At 42.5% G+C, this 18,941-nt stretch overlaps 1 protein-coding gene across 7 annotated transcripts in view; it reads left to right on the plus strand.

Moving 5' to 3' along the window:
* The window catches only part of ABAT (4-aminobutyrate aminotransferase), a 140,185-nt gene that overhangs the window by 67,711 nt on the left and 53,533 nt on the right, over positions 1-18,941 (plus strand). For all 7 annotated transcript variants that reach the window (XM_006015493.3, XM_025203103.1, XM_025203111.1 and 4 more), the window contains 3 exons: positions 7,759-7,856; positions 9,669-9,698; positions 12,496-12,613. In XM_006015493.3, the coding sequence (XP_006015555.1) occupies positions 7,759-7,856; positions 9,669-9,698; positions 12,496-12,613 (246 nt within the window). The remainder of the gene's footprint in view (positions 1-7,758; positions 7,857-9,668; positions 9,699-12,495; positions 12,614-18,941) is intronic.

Below are 18,941 nucleotides of genomic sequence, written 5' to 3' on the forward strand. Positions count from 1 at the left end.
AAAAGGAGTCTATACAACCGCCTAGCTGGGGTCATTTGACCCCAGCATCCTTTCCTGCCCATGGCAGGGGGTCGGACTAGATGATCTGCTTAGGTCCTTTCCAACCCTACCAACTATGAAATTATGAAGGGACCTCAGAAGATCATTGAGTCCATCCCCCTACCCCAGGGGCAGGAAGTCAGCTGGGGTCATAGGATCCTAGCAAGAAAAACATCCAAATTTCTTTTGAAGGTGTTCAAAGTAGGTACTTGAATGACCTCCGATGGCAGGCTATTCCAAACCTTGGGGACTCGGATAGTAAAGAACTTCTTCCTCATGCCCAGCCTGAAAGGTTTTGCAGGACTTTAAAATCATTCGACCTTGTCATCCCTTGGGGTGCTCTGGTGAACAAACGTTTCCCCAGATCCTGGTGAACACCCCTTATAAACTTATAGGTGGCCACCAGATCACTCCTGAGCCTGCACTTTTCCAGGCTGAAGAGTCCCATATCTCTTAGCCTGTCATCATAAGGTCTGTTTTCCTGACCTCTGATCATGTGCGTGGCTCTCCTCTGGACTCTCTCAAGCTTTCCATATTCTTTTTGAATTGTGGAGTCCAAAACTGGACACAGTACTCCAGCTGTGGCCTCACCAAGGCCGAGTACAAGGGGAGAATGACATCCCAGGATTTGCTTGAGAAGCATCTATGGATGCAAGCCAGCGTTTTGCTCGCTTTACTAGCTGCAGCATCATATTGAAGGCTTATGTTTATCTTGTGGTCAGTCATGACCCCCCAAGTCCCTTTCATCCGTAGTGCTAGCCAGTGTAGCACTGCCAAGCCTATAAGCATACTGCAGGTTTTTCCTCCCAGGGTGGAGAACCTTGCATTTTTCGGCTTTAACACCCTCAGGTTCTTATCTGCACATTTCCTGAGCCTGTCAAGGTCAGCCTGGATCACCCTCCTGTCCTCAGGTGTGGATGCTTTACCCCAGAGTTTGGTATCATTGGTGAACTTGGCCAGTTCACTTCTGACTCCAATGTCTACATCATTAATGAAGTTGTTGAACAATATAGGTCCAAGGATAGAGCCTTGGGGGAACCCACTGGTCACAGGGCACCATGATGATTGACTTCCATCAACCACCACCCTCTGGATATGACCACAGAGCCAGTTCCCCAACCAGTGGATCGTGGTGGACCCGAGGCCGCAGTTGGCCAGTTTCACCAAGAGGTGATCGTAGGATACCAGATCGAAGGCTTTTTTGAAGTCAAGATATATGACATCAATTTATTCTCCCTTGTCCAAGTGATAGGTCACCTGGTCGTAGAAGGAAATGAGATTAGTCAAGCAAGACCTACCCACAACAAACCCATGCTGGGTATCCCTCAGGATATTGCCGATCTTTAATGAGCAGTGGTTTCACTGTTGTGTGTTTTTTACTTTCAGTGTACAGGGGTATTAAAGGCTTGGGTTTAAACAAATTAAGTGATACTCATCAAACAAATAAAATCAGAATCCAATCAAACCAATTTGAATACTGGAAGTAGCAAATGTGTCCTGACAAGGCTAAACTAGCCACTGTGGAGCCCACAGTTGTAGCTGGAGTGCTGCCATGCAGATCTAGGCTGGGTACCTCTCCAGTACGGCACCATGTATATGTTGGGCACTGCACCATGCAGTGTCAGCATATCCTTTATGTTACTTCCAGGTAGGTTTATTTCATTATGTATTTTCTTTTAATTTTTCTATTGCAAGCTGAACTTGAGACAGCAGCCACAAAGTGATTACTGTTTATGGTGTTCAAAGGGTACGCTGTGCACCTCGCACTCCAGATAAACTAGACTTGGTCCCTGCCCTTAGGAACTTTGTCTAGTTTCATTTGAGGTTTATGGAAGAGCACCAGAAACAGCACAATGGAGGATGGTGCAGAATTGGTTGGAAACCACAAGAACGTTCACTAAAGACCTGTGCACAGTTGTTGGAATAAGATTTTATGAACTGAATAATGTTTTGGTGTCTTGTTTCTGTGTGTGTCTCATTAGAAAAGAGAATTGAAAAAGGTTTTGGATGCAGAGATGGTAATGACTTAGTGAAGAACCCACAGAAGAGAGAGATGGTGCGGGGAGGAAAAACATGAAGTTGACAAGATGCACAGAGAGCATCTTCATTAGGAAATTGTGTGTGTGATGTAGGTTATAAAAGATTGCATGGGATGCTGAGCCTGGGGTAGATAAGAGGTCAAAGTTATGGTTGGGGAGGAGAGAAAAGGAATTGGCTCTTAGCTTTGAAGAAGTCAGTAAGACTTTGTAGGGGCAGGAGAGACTTCAGGAAAAAATACAAGATAGCAAATAGGTGTATGGAACAAGCTTTGTCTTTGGTCACAGAGCAAAAACCAAGCTGCTTGACACTGAAAAGTGCAGAGCTGGAGGAGAAGAGCACAGTTTTATGGCACAGGGATCACTTGTGTTTTTCATTGTATGGGTGGGGACGGGACTAAAAAGTTTAATTTGCTCTATCGTGTCTTCTAGTGCAATATTTGGCTTTATAGCCTTGTTATTAAATATGGGTAAAGTAGCTATGAATTGTGTAGCTTTGGATGAGCTTCTGGAGCCAGTAGGCTATTTAAGTGGAATAGTTCTGCCATGATGCCCACTAGTTATGCCACCATTATACAAAGATGGCACAGAAATAGAGTAGTGTATGACAAACACAGCTGTGAGACTCTTGCCATTGTTTCTGTAGGGTTAAGTGAGTTTAACCTCTTGCGAGATGTGGGTATTCATGAGCTTCTGGGGAGGCTCTTTGGAGTAATTGGAGTTTTTCTTCAGTAGAATTAATCTAGAGTAAAGTTAGAAGTTGGACAACCAAGAAACTGCTTGACCAAAAATGCTGCACTCTGCAACAGGATGGTTTTCACAAATCTGGGCATTTGCCTGCCTTCTCATATGCAAATCTTCCTGGAGCTCTGATATGTTGTGTCATGTTGTTTTGTCTCATGGGCACTTGGCGGTACTGCTTCTGGCACTCAACATGATGTGGGTAAATGATAATTCCAAAATCTCCTCCAACAAATCTACATTCACAGTCCATCTTCCACATATCAACTTGAGGTAGGGATAGTGCTACTGAAGCTCTGAATCAGTTATGTGGCTTTAAATTAATTTATACCAGATAAATTATGCCAGAGAAATGGTTGTAAGTGCCCTATAGCTGAAAGTCTGGATAAAATGTTTAAGTTTGCAATTATTGAGCATAAAGTCAGTGTCATGGTACAGTATAGAGGCAAATTTGTCTCCCTTTTCTTGGTGCCCTGACAGTGTTTTCAGGACTGTTTTTCTTACTGTGATCATCTAACTCCCATACTACTTTGGAGGTAACATGTGTGCCTGTTGAGAACTTATACTTAGTTTGGTTAGTACTGAGCTTATCAACCTTTTCCATGTTCTGTCAGTTGGGCACACCACAAGCCTCCTTATTGTTTAACCCTGTGATGTAGGGATCAGCTTCATTTTCTCCCCAAACATGTAATCCATGTCTTCCAAAGTTTTCCACTTCCGTTATTTGTATCCTAGGAGCTCAAGTCTCTGTTCATGCCCTAAAATCTCCCCTTTTGATTATTACTGCCACACCTTTATGCTTGGTGACCCCTGTTGTATTAGTTTAAACAAAATAAATGAGCTCAGAGATTGAAAAACATTCATGTGATTTTTCATCCTTGTACAACACCAAACTTGGTTTGCAACTTTGACTGCTCCATGCTGCAAAGACTGTAAACTGCTTAAGTATAGGTTAAAGACATTAACAAATGCATTCAAAAGTTTGGAAATGTATTAGTTGGGACCCACAAGAGAAAAAAGATCTTAAATCCAAACATAAAGTACAGGAGACCCTCGCTACTCGCGGGGGATCCATTCTGGAGATCCCCACGAATGGTGATATCCCCTAATACTGATGGGGCTCCCCGTCAGACCCCACAGACGCCCCCTGCTCCCCCCCGCCAACGAAAACCTGGAAGCACGGGGCTCCCCCGCAGCACCAGGGGACTGACCACAGCTGCCTCCAGGGGAGAAGATGCCACTGCCACCTCCTTCCCCGTCCCCGGTACTCGCTCTTTGCCTGCCTGGCTCTGCCCTCCCCCTTCAGCCGCCCGGCTCTGCTCTCTGCTCCACTCTCCCCGGTTCTGCTCTCCCCTACCCCGTGCAGCACTCCGTGCCTGGCTTATGCAGAGGCAGGAGCTCAGCGCAGCATCAGAGGAAGCCGCGGCAGTGCTTGCCTCAACCTACCCCATTGGTGCGGCGCACCGTGAATATTCAAATCTGGGAATAGCAGATTCGTGAATAGCAAGGGTTTCCTGTATTTTGAAATTGGTTACACAAGACAAACTTTATCAAAACTTTTGAGTCCCCTTGCCAGAAAGAGGATATTCAATTAGTCTTTAATTCAGCAATCCTCCTTACTGGGAAATAAAGGTTAATTCTGTTGTTAAATTAAAATTTCAGACTGATTTACTGTGACAATGGTGGCTATATTCAGGCATTTAAGAACATAAGGAGTGTCATACTGGGTCAGACCAATGGTCCATCTAGCCTGGGTATCCTGTCTTCCGCAGTGGCAGAGGTGAACGCTTTAGAGGCAGAGCATTGAACCAGATATCTTGGGGGTGATTTATTCTGTATTTATTACCCTCCCTGGCATCTAACATTATTGGTGTCGAGATGACAGAGGAAATATCTTCAACTGTTCTGTTCAACAGCTACTAATAGATATTTCATCCATGAATTTGACTAGTCCCTTTTTTAATCTGGTTATGCTATCTGCCTCTATCACCTCCTGTGACCATGAAGTCCACACGTTAACTACACCTTTTTTTCTATCTTTCTTTTTTGTAAAAAAAAATATATATTTTCTATTGTTAATTTTAAACCTGTTGTGTACTAATTTTGGTGGGTGCTCCCTATTTCTAGTATTCTGGGACTTAGTGAATAACAGTTCCCTGTTCTCTCAGTCTGCAGCCTTCCTTATTTTATAGACCCCTGTCATATCCCTCCTCAACCTTCTCCTTTCTGAACTGAAGAGTCCTAGCCTTTTAAGTCTCTCCTGGGTGTAGCAGCTGTTGAACAAAATTGGGCCTAGCACAGATCTCTGCAGGACCCTGCTTTTGACTTCCATCCATCCTGAAAAAGTGACCATTTAGTCCTACCCTCCACTTCATATCTTTTAACCGCCTCTCCATCCATGAAAGAACCTTCCCCTCCAGTCCTGTGGCAGCTCCAGTTTTTTAAAAAGCCTTTGGTGAGGGACCTTTTCAAAAGCTTTTTTAAAACCTTAATATATTGTGTGCTCGTTAACCCCCACAAAGGACTCCAGCAGGTTAGTGAGACAGGATTTCCATTTATGCAAACCATGCTGATTCTTCCCCAGCAGACCATATGACTTCTGATTTTATTCTTTATCTTCTAACCAGATTATATCAACTTCACAAAATTTCACAAAACAAATGTGCAAAGGGAACAAAGAGATAAGATAGTAAAAACTGGGTAAAAAAAATGTCTTTTGTTGATATTCTCAGGATACAAGGTGGTTGTTCAGTCATTGATGCACGCTGTGTGCTGGCAGGCTAGCAATAATAGCTATTGGTCTGCACCCTGATTTCCTTCCCTCACCAGAATATTATCTTGGTGGCCTGGTCAGATCCTTCTCCTTTACAAGTTGTCCTGGACAGGCCACATGCTTGTGTTCCGCATTACATTTGGTCTCAGGATCAGGTGAAAGTCTGAGAGAGAGGAGACAGGGAAAAATTGAAATCCTTTAAGAAATCCACTTTTTCCTCTTTCTTATAAGCTATGAACACTGCAGATTTAATACTGCTGTTTAATACATACCAGATGCAGTTTATTTTCTAGGCTCGTTTACACATGAGAATTGTATATTGCAGTTTTAGGGCAGGTAGCAGACAAAATGCTGGTTTTTTGTGCTTTTGAAACATATATAAACCCAGCATTTTGCAGTAATTCATTACAAAATGCGAGTGGAGCCTGTTATTGATGAAGAAAGGGAGTTTACTGCCTTTCAGCCTCATTTGGCAGCCTGTTTTCTTTCCTATACTGCGTTCGTGCCAGACAACAGTAGTCTAATCATAGGTCAGAATAAAAATGATCACTGACCCACATCTCAGAGCTTGTCTTCAGGCTCATACAGAATCCATTCTCTACCCTCATACGCTCCTCCATCCCCCCACCCTTTTTTTTTAAAGCAAAGCTGTTTTATTTTCTGATGCATAGATTTTCTTTTCCAAGATTATTCCTTACTGTTGTTTTAAACCAGTCTTCAGTTTCGCTCAGTTCTACTGGTAATGAATCATTCCAGTTTTACAAATGGGGAAGTCGGGGGATAAGACTTACTTGAGATGATAATACATTGTGTCAGCAGTAGAGGTGAAGAGCTAATCTAGGATTTCTCAACCCCAGTCCCCCTTTCCCAAGCAGTAAGATATTCCCTTTGTTCTCCAAGATGTACCCCATCTCCAACTGAAGGGATTGGGGCAAATACACAAGCACTGTGGGAGGTGTAGAGACCCTCCTCCCCCTATAGAGCAGAGCCAGATCACCAATGGGAACTTAACCATATACCTTTTAATGGAGAGAACAGTAGTGGGAACATAACAGGTATAAACCAGGGGGTATAGGGGACACTACAATGCCCCGAGGGAGCAGGATTCAACAAAAGTTAGACACTTAGAATCATAGACATATTCATCCAGTTGGCAAAAGATGGGGTTAACAAAATATAAAACACAAACAGCAGAACAAACCATACTGGTGGGTGAAATATAAAAGGCACAAAATACAAAACATCAAATAACAAGAAATGTACAGCCTAGGTACCTAGAAGGGGTGCGGGGAAGAGGGAAAACACAATGACCCCTTTCCACTGTAGCAAGAATTTCTCCCTGTTACTTCACTCACCCCAGCTGGGACTTGAACTCAGATCTCCCACATGGGAGGCAGAAACTCTTCCACACAATGGTGCTATTGCTCCAAGCTGCTAGGGGTCTTGATTTTCCAGGAGCCCCTGCTTCGTGTCAAGCTGCCTGACCTCTTGCTGGAGGAGCTGGAAGTAGGGCTGGGAACCTCTCAGGTCGCTGCTGAGATCCTTGCTGGAGCGGGGGAACCTCTCCTGCTGGCCGCAGCCTCTAGTACGGGATCCTGGAGCCCAGTGGGGAGACTTTCCTGCCGGCCACACACCGCGCTGCTGAGGGTCCAACTGCTGCCTGCAGGTCCCACTCCTTCAGGCTCTTCTGGGGCAACTGCTTCCACCCCGCTGGCCCAGCTCTTAGCCAACTCTTTGAAACTCCTTCCTTGTGGTCCCTCACTGGTCTCCCCTGAGTCAGCTGCGCTGCTCCTTTTATCCCCCTCCAGATGACCCAAGAGGCCAATCAGGGGACATGAGGGGTGAGTCTCTGGGGCCTGATTGGTGAGGAAAGGAAATTCCAAGCCCTCCAATCATCTTTTACCCTTTCAAAACCCCTGGACTAAATCACTTCCAGTGGCCCATCACACTTGCATGGACCTAAGGCCAAGATCTCTCATGACCTGCATTAGCCTAAGGCAGGATTAAAATTGGGTCTTAAATTCTCTTCAGCAAGTGCAGCTAGCTGTCTTCTGCTATGAGATATCTTTATCCAGATGGAGAACCAGGTATTTATTTTGAGGGGAGCGTAATAGGTCTGATATAAAAGCAAAGTTTATCATCAATTTTTCTTCTCTTTAATTCTTGCAGGACACAGGTCTATCAGTCAGGCTGCAGCTAAAATTGATTTGGATTTTGATTATGATGGACCTTTAATGAAGACAGAGGTTCCTGGGCCTAGATCCAGAGTAAGTTCACAGAGTATGATGGTTTGTGGATTTTGTCCAAAGTAGCTGTGTTTTGAGTGATCAAACTGAAAATGCGGTGCCTAGTAGACATAATGGTTAGGGACAATGATTATTTTAATTGCAATTTTGCAACTTTCTAAACTCATTTTTACCAATGAGAACCTACAAGGGAAGAAACTGCTAATGAGCATGTTTGAGTGGAATTCCTAGCAGTAGCAAAGCAGTTGTGCCTGAATTTGGATCCAAACTATGATGATTGATAAAGCAAAGGTTATGCAGATATGTTGGGTTGTCTATCAGAACATTTGAAGACAAATTTTTCTTCTTAGGTAGGAAAGCTATTATCCCTATTGTTCTGCTTATCCTTGGCATATGCACAACAGTGTTGCTAAGAAAGTGGTGTGTCTGTACAGCCTTACCATTTTGATCAAAAAGATTTTGCCCTTTGTATTTAATTTCAAGCGTTCCTAATAGCTATTGCTTGCATTAAACAAGAATTAGAAACAAGTGGATGTCAATCTATAGAAATCTCTCCTTCAGTGGTGAGCCAAGAGCATTCCCTGGACACATTCTCCAGTGAAACACAGGATTGGCTGTGCTTATTACAAATTAATGCGTTGGTTTTGGCACTGAAGAGAGCTGGACATTCTTTTGCTTGGGTGGAATCAGATATTTAACAGAATCCATTAAATCAGCTCTGCTTAAGTAGTAGGAAAATCTGCTAATAGTACCTGGGGGCTCAGACAGTCTTAACAAAACTCCTTTGTTCTCTGTTGAAAGACTTGTTTTGCAATTACTGCTTTTCCTCCTCCTCCTCTACATGGAGTGTAGTTCACTCAAAATAAATGTAACCAATTTGGGGCTGACTCCACCTGTGCAGAGTCCCGCTGACTTCACTGGGTATGTACAGGGACCAATGTCAATCCTAGATGCTAATAAAAGGCCACTATCAGTTATAACTATTACGTTTGAATCCCTCATTTATGCATTTACAGCTCTCTTTTTGGGCTGTTTTTTCCCTTTCTGTCTGGATTGTTGCTTCTGTTTCATAGGCTAATTACAGACAGCCATAAAGCCTAAAGCTGGATTGATTTAATCTTCGCAGGTTAATCTGAGCTGTGTAGATTGAACTGATAAGCAAGTGAACAGACATTCACTTTTGATTCTGGAAATGCAGCCACGTGCCTGCAGTGGCCCAGGCCAGAAGCCAGGCAGTGCTTGAGCACACCTCCCTGCTCAGCTAGAGCAGACAATTTGGACCAACACTAGCCCACCAATCCAGCAAGGGGAGTTTGCAGGGGAAGTGCAAAGCATCCTGGGATGCTGGGGGGGGGCTGTGAGTTAACTTGAATCTTGAGGGGATCTTGGAAAGAAGTTCAGTAAACTGATTTAACCTAAATCAGTTGAGTCTGTTACTATGTCCATCTAGGTTTATCTTAAACTGATTTTGGCCATTTTGAAAGCAGTTTATGTGCACTGAACTTCCGTTGCGTTACAGATTTGAACCAGTTTCTGATCACCGATGTATGTGTAATTTCTGTCCCTAGTCATAATACAGATCACTCCAATTTTACAAAATCCAGGTTAAAGGTTTTAGAGAGGATACACACAATTTTTATGCAAATTGGGCAGCTGAAAAAAAAAATATTTTCCACATCTTCCAAACATAGACATTGCAAATTGCACATGGCAAGTGAATTTTCCCATTAGTCATGAAAAACTGCATGCAATTGATGTGTATATTTAAAAATAAATAAATAACCCACTGTGTTTAGTGGTTAAATTGATGAGGCTGTTTGTTTTATCTTACAGGAATTAATGAAAGAGCTAAATGGAATTCAGGTAATTTAAGTTTCTTTTTTTCTTTCAGTTAATCTCTCAGCATTTCTGTTTTTGAAATCAAATGTTATAGCTTTAGGTTCAGGCTGCCAAAGTAGGCAGGAAAGATGTGCCATATTTACTCAAATACAAGAAAAAGCCTCTCGTCTTATAATTACATACAAGGAAATTTCACTAAATATATTGTGTATCACTAAACTGCAGCCAAAAGTAGCAGGTGCTCAGCAATGGAAACCTACTATGAAGCTGATTAAATGCAGCCAACGCTGAGCATGACTATGAAAGACACGACCCAGACAGGTTTCAATCAGAATGTTTGCCCAATCACAAGAATAGGTTAATATAGCCCATCTGGGTAACACATATGGTAGTGACCATTAAGCGCAGTCCCCCTCACTGCTGACTCTTTTTCAAGTCATGGTGAGCCATGACATTTGATACCGTTCATGCAGAATCCTTCTGTCTCCCCCTCTTTCACCCTGGCACATATGCTTAGTGTGGCCCTGCCCTCCATGAGATGAAGCCAGACTAAGTTGCCCTGTGCCTCATCTGCATGTAAGTTTTTGGAGTATCCCAAGACTTGTGACAAGAACACCTGGTTCCAGTCATGAGTCTAATTAGCTTGTGACTCCTTCCTGGGGCTATCTGGAGGAGACATGCATTTTGAGCAGTTGTGAGCTGTGGGGTCACTGTGGCTTGAGATGCTGTTGAGTCCAGTGGGGCCCAGCCTGATGAACTACGGGCTATATCATGAGCCTTTGGTCTTGGACTAATGTCATGTGTAATTTGTACCACATAACCACAGATGCAGGAGGTAGTAAGGGCAAGGGACAGACTTTGAGCCATGGGCATGCCACCTGGTGACAGCTGCCAGGCTGTGGGAGTGAACCTTCCTCCAAGACTTGAACTGGCAGGTAGCCCACTGGGTATTCCCTGTGTGGGTGCTGAGAGACAGAGAGGGGCAGAAAAGCCCACTGAACTGCCCCAGGCAAACCTGCCAGTGGAAGGAGGAAACAATTGACCACCTTCTCTGGAACTGCCCATAAGCCAGGCAGGCATGGAGGAGAGTAATCATACTTGTGATGGTGACAGTGGTTGAGACCCTCACCAGAGAGGTGATGCTCTTCGGACACCTGTCCAAGCAGCAAGGGGCCCCTCCAGCTCGCTTTGACCGGTGGAAGAGAAAAGACTGGCACTGACTGTTCAGAGGCGGGATCACCAGAGAGAGTGCTGATGATGGTGGTGACAATGAGTGAAAGGACTGGGGAAGCTGGCAAGGGATTTGGGAGGGAGGTGGTGGGGAAGAAAGAGGGCACTGAGCTGGTCTTTTGTGTGATTGTGATGGGTAAAGGATGTGGTGACAAGTGTTTTTGTGGCTCTTGTAATGGGGATGATGATGGTTTACCTGTAGTTGCGTGTCATGAACTGTCAAGTGAACCAGATCAATCATGAAACAGAACTCTAAAGGTCTAGGGAGATATATATTTATAAAGAAATGTAATTTTTTGCAAAAAAAACATTATTTGTACCACATATAAGTAGGTGCCAAACTGCTGCTCAAAAGTGTGTTAATGGAGTACTGGTGCTAAAACTTGCAACAGTTTCAAAAAAGGCATCATGCATCAATTCTGGGATACACGAAGTGAAGTGCGTGGGTACTATATGCAAGTTGCTACAGCCACATTTAGTATCAAGACTGTTTTCAAATTTGCTCCTTACTTTCCTGTGCTGAGGGAGAGCAGGGTCTGACAGTAAGGAGAAGGGGGAAAGGGCTGCCAAGGGAAAAAGTTGGGGAAAGCAGAGAGCAAAGGGCTACCTGACCCGCCATCCCCCACCCCCATGATTTATTTCCCCTGCTGTAGCAGTGGGAGGGGACAAATTCAAGGCAGACTTGCAATAATTAGATTCCATACCTGGAAAATTTAAGTGAATTTATACATTTTCCATGTATAGAATCTAATTACTAGGGTGGTTGTCTTCTATTTGAGTAAATATGGTAACACTGCATAAAAAAATTGAGCGTAATGTTTTACAATTAAATTACGATTTAATATGTACTAGAACAAAATCTTTGCCTGACCTTTTCCTAGTGTTGAAATGTTCTGTGAGATATAAATGCCTGTCCTTTTTTTATTTACCTTATTTTACCTACTATGTGTGGTACTTGTGTTTTAATGTTGCTATTAAGCAGAGGATAACCATTTTGTTACCTTGCCCCAAAGGACAATGTTTTGGTGTGCATGCTTGTCTTATGTGGAAGAAATGCATGCTTATAGTTGTTTAAATTTCCTCATAAATTGGCACGTGCAGTTCCCACAAGAAAAATGTCTGTCAGGCTTACATATGCATGTGTTTATGTATGTGTATTGCAAACAGCACATGTGGATGATTTGCAGGATCAGACTGACTCAAGAATTGTGTTTTATTTTCACTTCTGCCCTTACTCGCTGTTGGACCATGGGCAAATCATTAAATGCATTTAATTCCCTGAGGTTGGTAAAATGCTTTCAGAGCTTCAAGTGAGGGGGTCTTAAAATGGGTGCAAAATAGTGCATTCCCTTTTTTTCCTCTTTCTCAGTAATGCTTAGTTCTTTTTACAGTCCATGTTTGTAATAAGCTACAGCAAAGTTAATCCTGATAAAATGAAGATACTTATCTTTTGGGGCTTAGGTATTGTAAGTAGGTATTGTATTAGGTAGTGTTGCATCTCTCCCCCCACTTACATTGTGTGCATTTTCAAAATAAGATTGTTCTGCCTCATACTAAATATATTGGATTATTGTTTTTTTTTCCTTTTAAGAATGCAGAAGCTGTGCACTTTTTTTGCAATTACGAGGAGAGCCGAGGAAACTACCTTGTAGATGTAGATGGGAACCGCATGCTGGACCTCTACTGTCAGATTTCATCCATCCCAATAGGTAGGCAGCAGATTGCTCCAGAACTTTGTTTTGCAACTGAGCTGCTTTTTCTCCTCTCTTAATCTCTGCCAGAGGAGGTGATTGATTAAACAATAAAACAACTGACACAGTGTTTGCTTCATTGCAGTCATAATGCTTCAGTGCTGTATATTACATAATGGCATCTCTGTATAGCTGGAGGATCTACATTAAGATTCAGTACATGTGGCTCCCGTGGAGCGTGTCATGGTAGCTACAAGGAGCCATAATATTAATCTTAGGTTGGATCATGAGGGTTCTGTAACCTTTTTAATTGATTCTTTGTTAAATTTAATGTCTTAAATACAACATTTGATCAAGAATGTTGCCTTCAAGATATAGCCACCCTTCTGAGGCAGACTGTCCTCCCACTCAAGCTGCCTCCCTGACTGCAGGCCAAATGCATTAATTCTACAGCATTCTTATCTTGCCATCTCCTTTCTGTTGATTCTCAGCATATTCCTTCTCGAGTCCATTTTGTCTGTGGTTTCTTAGGAATTTGGATAGTAAACTATATTGTGACATGCTATTGACTTAGGCCTGCAGAATTCCCTAGACGTTTTCCTACCTGACAAGAGCCAACCCATTTGAATGTGCACATTGTTTGTGAAGATCATGGTAAATGAAAAAGGGTGAGGTTGGAGTATTTAAGATATATCCTGCTACCTGAACTTGCTGGATACACTGCACTTAATTTGACTTGTAAAACCTAAGCAAAAACAGGTTGTTTACATCAGGTTATATATTGCTTACAATTCATATGAGTATCAATTTTTCCTCTGCTCTTACAGTCTCCTGATGCTCCTTTTCTGCCTGGTTTTGTGTAGAGGAGGTCAAAATGACACTTGGATTTGTAACAGGAGGAGGACTTTTCTTTTCAGAGGCATACCTGGTCAATAGTGATTCCAAACCATGTCATAATAATCAAAGTCATAATAATCACTTGATAGTTTTGACCAAGGTCCTACAGAACAGGTGTCAACATTGCAGGACATATTCCAAACTGTCTTCCTTGGTGACACTTTTAACAAAGAGAGGCTAAGTAGAAATGTAAACTAAAAAGACAGTGCATATTAGGCAGTGCTGAAGCCTATTGACAGGCAAGCATAACAAGAAGTTTCCCTACCTCTAGCAGACCTAATCAGTGGTTGGAATATTTGCTGTAGGGCTCTGAAGTGGACACTTTACATTATTATTAAATTTGCTAGAATAAAGATCTCATGGAGGGAATTTATTCAACAACTTAACATCTTTGTAATTATTTTTTGGTTACTGGTCCACTTACCAGTGATGACCTGAATTGGGGTGGAAATAGCAAGTAGCATTTGTCTTGAAATCACTTGGAAATCGCTCTGCAAGTAACTGAGAAATACTGTAATAAAATGCTTATTTTAGTTTTAATTTTGCTTTCAAAAGAGGCTATGAAAGGACAGGCCAAAGGTGTAGGTTGTAAAGATGTGAATTTGAAGGTTGCATTCATTTGATTGAAGTTAGAAAAAACATGGAAGATTTATACAAGTAGAGCTATTACTTTTTTGTCATAGTTAATAGTTCTGTCCCAAAAGAGCTGGTCATGAACCTAATAGGATAAAATAGAACCAAACATTAAACTGTATTGCTGATGTAGAGCAATGGTGGTAGACAGATCAGTGAGCAAGGACCTGAAGGATGGTGTCAGGCTTTGGAAAGACTCAGTTAACTTTTGAGTACTCTTTCAAAAAAAAGCAGGCAGAAGTCTAAATTAGAGTTTTGAAGAATGCAGATTTTTTTGTTTGTAAAGTAATCGGTGCACTTGCTACTGCATGCATATTACATAGTACCAAGAAATATTAAAAGAAATATTGTTCTTGAAAGAGAAACCCCAAAATTTGAGGTACTCAAAATTGGATGATTTACCACATAAAGCCATTGTGATGTTCCAGTTTTCACTGTAGGCTTCTTTTATGAAGATCTGCAATTAAGTGGTTCATTGGTCATTATGGCAAAAGACCAGGCTTTGTGACTAACTTATTTGCAATAACGCATTCATATAATCTGCTTTGCAGAGTTAATCATTTCATAGGCTTTAATTGCATGTACTTCTTGCTGCTTGTAACTTATTTTTGCTGAGGCTGCTCCAAAGAGAAGAATTTTGTTGACCCTAATGTGGACATATGTGCATTGTTGGAGAACATGGTATTTTTGCACTTGTTTGCATCTAATTTATGTAAGATTGGACTCTGAATTTCTAGAAATTAACATTAGTTTGGTGCGTTAACCTCTCATTTATCTATATCACTAAATTTTCACCTGAGAGAGGGGCTCTATGGAAAAAGCTAGTAGGTGATCTTCTAATTAAATGCCATTTCATAGTGCCCATGCACCATGTTAAAGCTGCACGGGCAACATTAAATCCTACCTCTGGAGTGCTTGACTCGCTTCCTTAAGATTCCTCCACGATAGTTTCTCTGTGTGTGTGTACATACATAAATATTTTTATATAACATCTTTTTCATTTTATTTCCTTAATTTTTTTTTCAAATTTAGTATACATAAATTATTAATTCATGGACATGTTCAGAGCATACCTGCAACACTTGAGAGGTTGTAAGGTAATAGCCAGAAAAAGATATACCTGGGTATGTATAGCCTGGTTCATTTTAAGAAGAGTGTTTCTTAAAACCTATAGTATCTATAATATAAAGCTAATGATTTGGAGAGAGAATCTCTCCAACATTTCTCCCTCTTGTCTCCAACTTTTTCAGTATATGCAGTTAGCATGCCTTCAATATTTGTATGCAGCTAAAAAAATACAATCAGGATGAAAAATGCTACCCTTGCTTAGTCCATGTAGAAGACCTTCCCTTAACAAAAGTAGATTAGGAAAGCAGATAACTAAATTGGCTCAGTGTTGTACATCCTAAATAACCCACTTTGGTATCTTCTTGTGGCTTATGGGAAGCAGGTCGGATGTTTTGGCATGGTGGTAGCTGATATCAGGTGTTGCCTAAATTAGTCTCTCTCTTTTTTCCTGTGTACTTCTTTAAGATAAATTTAAATTCGTCTCTGCTTTTGCACAGACAACCAAAAATTCTTTCCTGGGGAGTGAACTAGCAAAATCCGTTTTCCTGTTGTTTGTTGAGAAGAGAGCATATTTACGATTCTAGGATGTGAACATGAAGTGATTTCTGTGGATACCTCTGTTAGCTCATTGTAACTGTCTAATGAGATGGAACTTCTCCCCATTGACAGATAAGAGTTCATTGGAAGCATACCTGCTGTATTTATTAAGTGCAGTCAGCTGATTTTTGTGGGTTGAGTTGAACATTGAAAATAAATAGAATTGGATTATATATTCCTCTGAGGCAAAGCAGGGTGGATTTTTTGATAAACTCATTCTAATATCACCTCAAATAATATAAGGACATTAGACAATTGTGAGCTTCAAGGATAGAAAGAATGGAAAATCAATTAACAGAAATTATGGCTTGGAATTAAAATTTCTGAGCTATTTAACTAATCTAGTATAGCTCTTCCGCTTTATCCATGTTCATTAAAATAGGATTTTGACATTTTTCACTTAGTTTGGTTTCTCCAAATGATATATAACCTTTTATAAGAGTGCAGAACTCAAGGACTGACATGCAGAATACAACTCTGAAAGTAACTGCAATAAATTCTAGCTGTTGGTAGATTGGAAGCAGGTTTGTAATAATGCTGGGCATTATTCCTGTGCCAGCTGATGAGTATTATATACTGTAACTTTAAAGTAAATCTGGTACTTGGGAAAGGTTCCATGTAGACTAATAAAGACACTTACAGCCTCTGCTCAACAGCACAAATATAGCACAGACAGTGGAAGTCCAGCACCCTTCCACTGCCTGTGTCTTAAGCCCGCAACTGAAGGATGATGTGTAGGAGTAGTTTGTTAGTTGTGCCCATTCATTCCTGAGCACCTCTTGCCAAACCCTGCCCACAAGAATGCCAACTTATGACTTCTGTGATGCCAACATATGTGCAGTATGAACTACAGTTTCATATAATAGGAAAGGTACATGTACAAGTAACTTATAAGAAGTTAATTCATGGTTAATAGATGTCTAAATTCTGTATTTGATTGTTTCAGAGACCTAAATATCAAAAAGCTGTTTGGAATCATCTATAACACCTCCCACTCATCTGTAACACCAGCTGCTAAAGTCTACAGCATATTGATAGGTTTTTAACCTTTAAAAATATTTATAAATGTGCTCTTAATGTACTATATGAGCAGAACTGAGCCAAAATTCACCAGCTCATTGCATGTACACAAACAAATACCATTCACTTAGTATCGACTTCTAGATTTTAGTGTCCTAGGGCACTTTTACATATGCTCCAGGGGTGGTGCTTTAATTAGAGTGGCTCCAAAAGCCACTCTAATTAAAGCACCCCACATCTCCTGTATCAGCGTCCCCATGCTTAAAAATGGTGGCAGCGGCACTTTAACTAAAGCTCATTGAACAACCTTCAGTTCAAGTGCCCCTGCCACCATTTTTAAGCACAGGGTCACTGCTGCACGAGACTCAAGAGGCTGCTGGAGGGCAGCAATTGCCATGCTCCAGCAGACTCAGTTAATCAAGTCTGCTCCAACATGCTTGAATTCCAGCATGTCAGAGCAGCCTCTGCGCTCATGTATAGGCACCCCTAGAGTTGTTTCAAATGGGTAACTTAGTTATTATAAAGGCTTCCTAATCTGTTACCAGTCCCCTAAACCACCCAGTTTTCCCTCGCTTCATTGCAATAGTCTTTTAAAATTTGCCTTATCTATCTCATCTGTGTTTATTGGATCTTCCCTAGTGTCTACTGTAGATAGGTGGAGAGCATGAGATATTATCATTAACAGTTGGAGAACTGTGAAAGTTGGAGAAATTCCTTTTTTACAGTTTTCTTGAGCTGGGACTAATTGTGCCAGGCAGTTTATTAAGCAGATTAGAAATGTGATTACAGCTCCACATAGCTATGAGGATAATAGCACCTGTTCCTTTTTTATGGAAACTCTAGCAGGATTTTTATATTAGTTCTCTCAGGGTGAAAGTTCTGGTCTTACCCTGCTTACCCTTACCACAGGTTTTCCACCAGCGACAACATTTTAAATGTTACAAATCTGTTCCATAGATGCTGTGTAGTAATTCAGAGAGCTGGTGTGCTCATGGGCTTCGTACCACTTGGTACCAGTTTCTATAAAATTGTAGAACCTAGCTGCTATTGTTAAAGCACCCGTATACTGGTCCACTGCATCCACTCTTAAGTGTCACAGAGTCTGCCAGGGAAGTGTTTGGTTGGGTCACCCAGCTTTGTCTGGCCTGTCTGAGGACCCCCTGGAAGCCAATATACGTGTTGCTTCTACAGTGGGGTAAGCCCAGGTTCCTTCTGACTCTGAGACCCTGACCCAGGCTATCCACTGCCCTGCCTCGGGAAACTGCTATCCAGTTCAGCCTCTGAGAGAGGGACTCTAGCTCTTCAGAGGGGAAAGGAGCATATTCAGGCCAGGCCCTTCTCCCCCGGGAGCTGGAGGGTAGACCACGGTCTCCCTCCAGGACAAGGGAGGACTCCGGGACCTCCCATTCTGTCCAGTTGGGGGGATGGACCACGGTGATCAAGGGCCCTAAGGTCTGCCACACCAAGGCCCCTGCCCCGCCGGAGCTTAGCAACAGGTATGAACCTCTTGCAGCGCCAGCAGAGCCTGCTGAGTTGCCAGCTCCCTCAGGCAACACAGGCCCAACTGCAGCTACTGCCCCCGCTCTCCCCAAGATAAAACGTAAAGTGTTTGTCATGGGAGACTCCATCCTGAGGGGGACTGAGGGGGTAATCTGCCACACCGACCCCTTACCCTGGGAAGTCTGCTGCTTCCCGGGGGCTCACATCCGAGACATTGCGGAGAAGATCCCTAAGCTCCTCCAGCACACTGACCACTATCCTATGCTCCTTATTCATGTGGGCACCAATGACATGGCTCGGAGCGCTCCCAGCTGGGTCATGAGGCGCTACAGGGATTTGGGAGCAGGGCTAAAGGGTCTGGGGGCACAGGTAGTGTTTTCTTTGATCCTCTCAGTCTCGGGGTATGGGCTGAGGAGGGAGAGGAGGATCCAGGTAGTTAACCAAAGACTGCGGCGCTGGTGTCATCGGGAAGGCTTTGGCTTCCATTACCACAGCCCACTCATTGGCAAGAGGGGCAGCGAGCTGCTGGGAAGAGATGGCCTCCACCTCTCTTGCTAGAGAGGAGGCTCTTCTCAGCCAGGCTGGCTGACCTGCTCCACCGGGCTTTAAACTAAGCCCGCTGGGGGCCCGG

Source organism: Alligator sinensis, unplaced genomic scaffold (assembly GCF_000455745.1).
Source record: "Alligator sinensis unplaced genomic scaffold, ASM45574v1 scaffold73_1, whole genome shotgun sequence".
Taxonomy (NCBI): domain Eukaryota; kingdom Metazoa; phylum Chordata; order Crocodylia; family Alligatoridae; genus Alligator; species Alligator sinensis.